The following is a 9,777-nucleotide window of genomic DNA, read 5'->3' as shown; positions in this document are numbered from 1 at the left end:
AAATTTATGTGCTTAAAAAGAAATTATAATCTTGTGTGGTTTCAAAGAGAAATTTTGATTCCCTTGCCTTGATTCATCTTGCTCTTGTTCACATTTTGTTTTTATATTTCATCTTGTTCTCATCATGTTCTACCCCTTGGATATTCTAGTCACATAAAATTTGATTGTCATAGCAAGTGAAATTCTTCATAGTTGGTTTCCTCTTTCTCATACTTCTTCTTGTACTTCTCCCTTTCAACTTGGGGATCCTTTTGTTCTTTACTAAGAGACCCAACTTGTACAATATAACGTGATAGAAGAAAAACTACTCCTAGTAGTACGACAAAGCTCTATATACCAATCAAAATGGTCATAACCTGAAACACACTCCACTTTAGGGCATTGCAAAGAGACAAAATCACTTTTTAAGGATAACTCAAACACAAATCATCTCTTCGGTAAAGAATAAAAGACTTGACTCAAGTTGGATGTTGGACACACTCCTATACTTTTTAGATAGTGGGTATAAAGTCCTATATATAGCATAATTACCTTATATAATCCTGAATTTTAAATTAATGCTAATATACACCTATAATATTTACTGAAATTACCTATGTACCTCGATTAACTCTAACTTTAAAACATAATAAGAGCAAATCCCCCTTACAAAATAGAGCTCTAATACGTTAGTGGTAGTCTTCAAAGATACACACTAACACAGTAAAAAGGTCCCACACACAAAATAGTAAGACCAGGGCCTGGCCTCAACAAAATATGAGGTTTCAACAAGAGAAGGCTCATGGCTGGTGGCCTGGCCTTACCCATCTGGTTGAACAATGAAGATTATTTGTTGTTATTTACTCAAAATCGTTTCTAGCTGTTTCACAGTATCCAGAATAAACAAATTTTTCTTTTCATAGGGAGAAACTATTGTAATGCATCCAAAAGTTCAAATATGTATTAGCTCATCGCACATCTCTTGGCAGCTCTGCAACTGATGAAGAACAACATGGCATGACCACTTCAAATCTGAAACAGATGACCCAAGAAAGAATAAACAAATAGGCACATTCTTTCTCTCAATTATTCAACATTATAAATCCAAATGACCTGCAAAAAGAATACACCTACCATGGAAAAAAAACCCTACATACAATTTTGTTGAAGCCTAGACATCTTTCTCATATTTTGAGGCCACTATTGGTTTTACAAGATCTTCGATTTGGATCAAGCATTTTAGCGAGATTCTGTTCAGTTGCATGTTCTGATTCTCCGCCTTGATGCAAATAATCTAATAAAGAAAGAAGGCCAAGATGTTGTAATCTCTTATTTTGATTCTGTGATCTGATGAAATAATGATTGGGCAACGCAAGATGATTGATCATTCTACAGCAGGAATTTCATCATTTTCCAGACTGTCAAGTATATTGGTCAATTGATAAATGCCTCTTCGGTCACTTCCAATGTCATCATTGGACGTCTGTTCATCTGATGCTGAAGCTTTGACGGCTTCATTTGGGGTTGAACCTTTGGGATCATTTGGTGTTGCAGCTTCTGCTGACTCTTCCGAATCTTCCACAGGCTGTTGTAGTTTCCAGTACATGATACTGGCCGTCAAAGTAAGAATCATCTTCTGATTCACCTGATCAACAAATAAAAGTTTGAAAATTTCAGAAAATGAGGTAATAATTCTGTCAATGGATGTTTATTGTGTAATAAATCACATAGAGTTTGCAACTTCATGATCATAATCATGATGAAGATTATGGATTGTTATATTAGATCAACACCTGCACAAGATTTAGGTATTGCAGATGGGGTTGATGAAGAAGGAAAGTAATTAGTGCTCACAACTCTAGCTGACAAACCCAAGATCGAGTATGGACACCTAGAAGATTTCACAATAAAAAACAAAAAGAAAACCGGAAAGAAACATATAAAATAGGAAGAACATCACCTCCATGATATCCTCAAGCAACAAGAAGATTGAACAACCAAGTTTTCTTGCCACACTGATTATATATGTACCATTCAACCTCTTTTCCTCCTCTGCATGCAAAAAGTTAAAAGTCAAGTTGAGTTGCACAAGGTTGATATCCCAAGTAAATTTTCCTCTCCAGAGGACCATCTCATTTGTTTCAAGATATCATACCATTTTCTCCCTTGGTAACGAGATTCCAATTGACAACCCTTGGTTCACATGCACTAAGAAGCTCAAGGAAGAATATCCCGTTTGATAAATTTTTATCCTGAACCAGTTGTGCAGGAAGTCAGAAGAAGATGAAAAGGAAAAGAAATTATGAAAAAGAAGTTAAATGGATTAAGAATAAAATAAATCAGATCTAACCTTGAAACTCTCCATTTGAGAACTTCTGCCCCCACCTTTCACTGTGGCATTAGCCCAATTTAGGATATCAGCATCAGTTATCTCTTTTCCATGAGAGTAATTTCTCAAGTTTTTCAAGAGTTGGAGTATGTTGAACCTCATCAATTGCCATAGATAAGCTAAAGGAAAAGCACCACAAGATGCAACCAGAGAATGAGAAATCAGAGTGAAGATCATGTGATGGTATAAACCCAATGGGTAAAACCACAGGCACAAATGACTTTGCTTTAAAACCAAAGACTCTGCTCCTAGGAGTGGATTTTGAGTAATATAAGATAATCTGTAAAAAGGGAAATATAAAATTTGTAATAGATTTGATAAGGCTAGACAAGTCAAGCCTCACAATGGTCCATCCAACATGCATAGTAGTTGTTTTTTTTAAATGAATGCATAGTAGTTGTAAAATAGGTAAAAGAGGGAGAAATTTATAAAGGGTTAATTGCTCCCACAGCCCTGAAAAATTGCTCATTCACTCTCATCCCCTCAGAATATTCATAATTATTCACATTCCTCTGCTTTACAATTCAATTACTCTCACCCTCTTAATCTCATTTTATTATTCAAAAAGATAATATTACCCTTTTCATGAGTAACTAATCCACATAAAAAATTGGTAGACATTCTTCTTATGTTAATGTAAACAGGTCAGTGCTATACTTGACCACAATATGCCCCTAGCAGGATCCATATCCTATCATCATCATCATGAGAACCTTGTCACAGCTGTTTTGCAGCTAGTTAGATAATTACTGTCCTCCATCCTGATCACCAATAAAATAAAAATTTCTTTGCGGTGGCTCTTGATTCCATAGTGGGCCAGGTTCACTGCTACCAGATAATCAGAAATGGTGAGATGTGAATGGTGTGCAGTGAACCCGACCTAACTGGCAAGGATCTAGGACATGGTAGAGTAACTGATGAGACAAAATAAAAATGTTGAAACACCCTAAAAATGGCAACAATTTTTCAAAAAGTACAATGCACTCACCAAGTATCAGCTTCTTGTTGCCTTGAACAATGTCATTTCCAGCAACATTAACAAGAGAGAAATTCAACTCTTTTCCTATCTGCACAACCTGGTTGCAGTTTTCTACTTTTCTAAATGGCATCTTAATTGGAGGCTTTGAGGCATGCTTCCAGTTAACAGACCCTGGTGATACTTTGTCAAGGACTTCCAGAAGAACCCACCTGGAAAGAAGAAACATAATTGATAACATTAAAAGACAGTGATGACAACCCTCATTCAAACAAAAATAAAAAATTAAAAGAAAGAAGAGAGAGAGAGAGAGAGAGAGAGAGAGAGAATGGGACAAAGGAATACCCTTCTCTGACATCCTCAAATACATTATTAACATAAGTAGCAATTCCAAGGCTATTAATCCACAATCTGAAGGCTCTCTCTTCTCGAGATACTTGCACATCATCTTCCATCATCTCAGCAAATGACATTTTCTTAGTGTCCACAGAGAGACCATTTCTGTAATACAGAAAAGCATAATGAAATAAGTCCTTTCACTTTCTAACCACTCATGTGTTAGACCTACAGTAAAATTACGTTGTTATCTATTATTTTGATGATAACAAAATGGGTAGCTTGAAAGTGTACTACTAACGATGCTATTAGTGTATGTTAGACACATGCCTTCCAACTCAAATTTATGAGGTCAATGGCAAAAGCTGAAGTCAAAATAATAATCAATCAAGTTGCCAAGTCAAGACCCAACACAAAAACTCATTAAATATTGTTGCTGTGAAGAAGAACTTAAAGAATAAGATTGAAGATTTAAAGACTAGAGTCCAAACATCATTAGAAAAATCTCAAGAACTCTAGCTTCATAAGTAGATAGCTAACCAAATTTTGATTCTTAAGCACTTGTTATGGAGCATTAGGGCATTCATATTTTCAAAACTATACTCAAAATCATCATATACATGTTACAAAAATGTTTTAGACATATAACATAAGCTTTCACCAAATATAAACTTCATTTGAAACTCCAATATCATGTTTTTATATTATACAAATCTTTGAATTCAAGAAAAAATATTAGGGTATGAAATGTTTCCAAAAACATGTTTCTAATGGCATATAAATATTTTGGAAGCTTCAAGATCCTTAGTCATGGCCTATATCATGATTAGAATATGAAATGTTTTCCAAAAACATGTTTCTAATTGCATATAAATATTTTGGAAACTTCAAGACCCTTAGTCATGGCCTATATCATGATTAGAACTCATTTTTTGTTTACAGTCAATAGGCTTGATCATTCATCCAATTAGCAGAATGATCGATCATGTCGAATGCTACTAAACAAGATTTATAAAGCATAATGGATCATCCACTATAGCATGATTGATCAATGAAGGGACATGATGGATCATCCACTATAGCATGATGGATTCATAACACTTCTAAACCATTTTATAAGCATGATGGATCATTCAGAACACTTCTAAACCATTTTATAAGCATGATCAATCAATTGAAATGGCACGATCGACCAACCTTTTTTCCAAAGAATTGCAAAGTGGTTGATTGATGCCATGATTGATCATTGGGACATAGGAACTTAAAAAATATAGTCATTACAAAGGCACAATCGATCAATGAAAAAGCATGATAAATCATCCTTTTTTATAACTATGTGTGAACTGTCAAAAAACTGCTACTTTAGCTAAGATCCTTATATATAAAATTCCATATTTGTAAAGGAGCATTCAATGAGCTTATATTGGCATACCAACCCTCAGGAAAAATATTTTTGTGTTTCAAATTCCTATTTTACCCCTTTGCAAAGAAAAACTACAAATATACCTAAATCTTCCAGCAATCATAATTCCATCAAGCTCCATACATTTCATTTCATGGGCTTAAAGATTTGGAAGTTTGGATCTCACTAGGAGAAAAGAAAGTTGTAAGTTTTATTTTTCTCTTTTGTATTTTCACTTTGTTTACAAGAGGTTCTCTAGTACCTTAAAAGCTAAAAGAATTGGCACACTAGAGCCTTGAATCTAGAAAGGGAGTGCCTACTAGAGCGGGTATCTAGTTTGTATTGAATCTCTTGGGGAGAGATTGGAATAGTGTGCAATTGGGGATTACACTTGGCTTAAAGAGAGTCAAAATCTCTTTGTATTTTTCATTACTAGAGCAAAGATAGTGAAATTTTTTCTGACCAAGTGTTCTTGGGCCGTGATCACCACTAGGGGAACATTGATAACAAAAACAATCTTTGCCCCTTTGTGAGAATGCATTTTTTTTTTTTTTTGCTTTTTTGTTTACTTTTAATTGCACCTTAAGAGCTTAAATTTTTATTTATACTCCTCCACCCTCTTGAAATGTCACCTAGGCCAATATCATGGAATTTGAGTTATTGACCATGTTGATCATGGTTACTTTCCTATTAATCACCTCAGAGCCACAACCATAACAAAATGTGTGCCATGTTGATAATAAAAGACAAATAAATGAATTATATTTTAGGGCCTTTCATTTGTAAAAAGAAAAACAAAAGCTGCAAATTAGACATGATCAACAAAACATAATAACTTTGCTGTTGAGAATTTCATTTTGTTCTTTGAGTGATTTTGCAAATAATTTTGTGTAGCCATGTAACTTCGTGTCTTACACCCTCCTCTTTCTACATAACCATCGAAACCATTAAGAAGTCACATTTATTAGACAAGCTAACCAACTAAGGATATTTGTCAAAAATAGCTGAAACACACAGAAGAAAATTTAAGAACAAGAGAAAGAGAGAGAAAGGGAGAGAGATCAAAACCTATGATGAAATATATGAGCAACGAATGCAAGATTCAGATTTGGAGATCCTTCAACAATGTCTTTTGGAGTAAGATATCTCTTGCAATCCATTCTTTCTGCATGTTCGATGACAAGTTTTGCTCTTTCAGTGGGGTCAGAAGTGTCCAATGTGCCAGGTCTACAGTGCTCTGGTGCAAGAACATTCAGAAGGAAAGCATAAGCTTCTCCATCCTGCAAAAAAATGAGCCCATTAGCTTTGAAAGAAATTGCAAGAAAAAAAAAAAAACTTCAAGCGCAACTGTACAACAACCTAGAGGCTGCCATAAAAAAGGATTCCTCCTTGTAGATGTTGTACCAGACAGCTTTTTTCTTCTTTTCATCTACCACACTGATACTTAATATGTTCAACACTTTTAGCACAATTAAACTGAATCTACATAAAAGAGAGTAGTCAAGAAGTTCATAAAGTTACAGCCCTAACGGTACATGAGTTTTCATCAGATCCGGGAGACGTGAAAGGTCTTCTTATCCCTAATACAACTAAATGAATAAACAAAGAAACAGATAACCACATTAAAAACACTTTCAGAAAAGATATCTAAAAATCAAGATACATAAGAAATTATTCCTTTTTACATGCAACCACTTGCAAACACAAGAAAAAGGGGGTTAAGAAAGGGTTAGATCCTTCATTTACCTTCAAATCAGAAGAAAAATTTGTTACAGGTTTTTTATACCCTGCTTTCTCAAGATGAAAGTTCATCCATCGCAATAAGACTTTCTCAGGTGCTAAGGTCATTAACTCCTCCACATCCTATACACCAAAAGTTCCAGTCACATGTAAATGAAGAAAAAAAATATATCTATTTTTAAGATCCTAGGAAGCAAATGAATGAAGTGTTGACCTTGCTGTCATCAACCAACTCCACTAGTTGAGGTGTCTTCTTCAAGCTGAGATCAGCTAAGAGTTGTATCTGACAATAAGATGATCGAAGAAAAATTCAAACTTTTTCTTCTCTCATGATGGAAACTTCAAACCTGACACTAGTATAGTACAACTCTTTTAATTTCACTGGGCTGTGGAGAAATCCAGACACTGTACCTTTATAATTTGAGATATCAATCCAAGTAACAGATGGGGCTGCAGAGAGAATTTAAAAATTCAGTGCAGCACTAAACTTTAGAACTCAGTTAAAAATGAATTCAATCCACAAACTCACCCTTCCTTCAACCAAATCTTGAGTACCAATATTAACAACTGTGCACCCTATGGCTTTAGCAGAATTGAGGCACAGAGTATGATTCTCATTTCTTTCCCATGGATTCAACACCCGTTTAGTGTTAATAGCCCGTTCATCTATAGTTCCCGGAACAGCAACATTAATCAACTTACTGCAACAAGTTATCAAACAGATATGAAAAATTAAACACCGGCATTTGCTACCTGATGCTGATGCAACTGCATCAATTCACATGTCTGACTATAATTACCTACCAAAGAAGCACTCCATCTTTTGCAAGTTCAAAAAGATCATTTTTTGCTGGATCTAAAGGAAGATAGCTCTTTAAAAAGGGGTCATCTCCAAGATAAGTATTGATGTGTGCCACATACGAGGCATTCTCTGATCCACTTATTGTGTGAAGAAGAGTCGTCGTTGTTGCCTTAAGGAATGCAGATGAATTTTTTGAATCCCCACTCTTGGCAGTTGCACGAGCTTGCAGATTCAAGTAAGCCTGCCCATTCAGTGAAGTTCCTCGTCAAAATACTCTTGTGGATATTATCCAGTCGTTTCCCTTTGTAAACTCATCAATTCTAATTGATTATTACCAATATTCAAGGAAAAAAACATGAAAAAAGAATGCCCAAAGTGCCATGGAGCTCACACGAAGAAAGGCTTCAAAATCAATTTCATCAGTTGTATCTGGATATGATTCACACAGTATCTCTCTTATCTCGTCCTCAGTGAATCTCTCCCTTAAAGCTTTTATCTTTGCCATCACCGTAGGTAAATCTCCAACATTCACATGGCCTGATGCGAATTGGCTTCGCATCGAAATAAACTACATAAACCATATCAAATTTCATATTAAAAGTGCTCCAATTTGGTAAACAGATAGGCTTAAAAAATCTTCAACATAAAAGACTAAACAAGACTGCAGTGAGAATAGAAATCTAACAAAGCATTTCTATATTTTTCAAATAAGATAACAAGTAGAACTAATGAACTTAAATTGAACATACATTTGATTTCAGCCCCTGTAGCTCGACCTGAGTAAATTGGCTCTGAAGCCATGGATCCGAAACTATTACACCCACAAAGCTGGACATAATTGCCACTGTCTACAGTGCAAATCGTCGGCGACGGCCACCAGACACTACACTGCAAAATTTTTGTATCGAACTTGGAATAAACTTCAAATTTATAAATACTACAAAGATAACCCAGAAACGAGAACAAAATTTCAGATATAGAGGGTCGACAGCCCAATGCAGGAAACATGCGATTGAATATTTACAATTGCATGGATCCAAAATTGTTTCGTCTTAATAGTTGATCCCCAAAACTTCCGCAGGAAGGCATTACAAGAAACAAAAACCCATATTCAATTAACACAAGTTCTCAGGAAATAAATTTCTTTTCCGTATACCCCTCATAGACTAAAAAGCCGACGGCCCCAAATCTGATTCATGAAATATTACTATCAAAACAATTAACAACAGAAACGAAAAAACAAATCAAAGCTCGACAATCAACCAACGTGAAACGAAAAACATTGACACATAAGTAACATAAAACCTGCTACGAGCACGCACATGAATGCCAATGAACAAACTTAAAAAAAACAGAGAAAAACTCTAATAGTGTGTTTAAATTGAAGCGACCAAACCTGTTGAAGTCTAAGATCTCTTCTTCATATGATTGACAATTTCTTTCGTTTATGTCGACCAATTTTTAATCTGGGTGTTCTTCATATTACTGTAACAGAGCGAGAGAGAAGAGGGTGTGGCTTGATTTTGCTTTGAGGAAGGGCCAAGTGTGAAACCAAACGGTTTTTCCTACGAACCCGCGAAGACTGAAGCGCCAACCTGCTGTCACCGATGCATGTTTTGCAAGGAAGAAAGGTCCCGTCATTTTTCAGCTTTTGTTTGTTTTATTCAATGGCGCTCTCTCTCGTCCAAGGTATGAGGCCCTTCCTATGAGATTCCTCTTACATGAGACTCAAATTGCCCCCGCCTAAACTTATTTATAGAAGCTTGACGCGTATATTTCATCCGGTTCGTCTGAAACACCAAATACCCCAAATCAAACCCCTCTAATCATTTCTGCCATGATTAGCTAATCATCTGAACACCCGCTTTTCCGTGATTCTTCGGAATCTGGATCCCGTCACGACGCTACTTGGATCTAAGCGATTGTTGGTTGTGTGACTCTCGCCGTTGGTCGGTGACTTCCAATTCCGTCCAGTCCTGTCCTTGAGATATATGCAACGTGGTCGTCCGTAGCATGTCATGCATGCATTACGATGAAGAGATCAATTCCGTAAAATTTGCATTTTATTATTTTTTTGGGAATTAAATTCATTTTTAATTTTTTTAAGAATTTAATTTTCTCAATTAAATGTTCGGTAGATCATGTCCAAGAGT

General features: G+C 35.6%; 1 protein-coding gene across 1 annotated transcript; it reads right to left on the bottom strand.

Annotated features, from left to right (window-relative positions):
* Positions 1-1,036: 1,036 nt before the first annotated feature.
* Positions 1,037-9,184, bottom strand: LOC137965584 (fimbrin-5-like). Its single transcript, XM_068811852.1, has 15 exons — positions 9,021-9,184; positions 8,374-8,512; positions 8,016-8,192; positions 7,627-7,865; positions 7,352-7,523; positions 7,234-7,272; positions 7,037-7,105; positions 6,829-6,945; positions 6,151-6,362; positions 3,690-3,845; positions 3,357-3,556; positions 2,330-2,487; positions 2,135-2,231; positions 1,940-2,031; positions 1,037-1,624 (listed from the first exon to the last, which is right to left on the bottom strand). Exons 2-15 carry the CDS (start codon positions 8,458-8,460, stop codon positions 1,364-1,366), a joined length of 2,076 nt encoding a protein of 691 aa, XP_068667953.1. The 5' UTR covers positions 8,461-8,512; positions 9,021-9,184; the 3' UTR covers positions 1,037-1,363.
* Between the last annotated feature and the right edge of the window lie 593 nt (positions 9,185-9,777).

The sequence above is a fragment of the Aristolochia californica genome, unplaced genomic scaffold, assembly GCF_029961685.1.
Source record: "Aristolochia californica isolate CCGP_79_NKW_82.1479 unplaced genomic scaffold, dmAriCali1.0.hap1 SCAF_5, whole genome shotgun sequence".
Taxonomy (NCBI): domain Eukaryota; kingdom Viridiplantae; phylum Streptophyta; class Magnoliopsida; order Piperales; family Aristolochiaceae; genus Aristolochia; species Aristolochia californica.
Note: the sequence above shows the minus strand (reverse complement) of the source record. Positions and strands in the feature narration are given on the sequence as shown.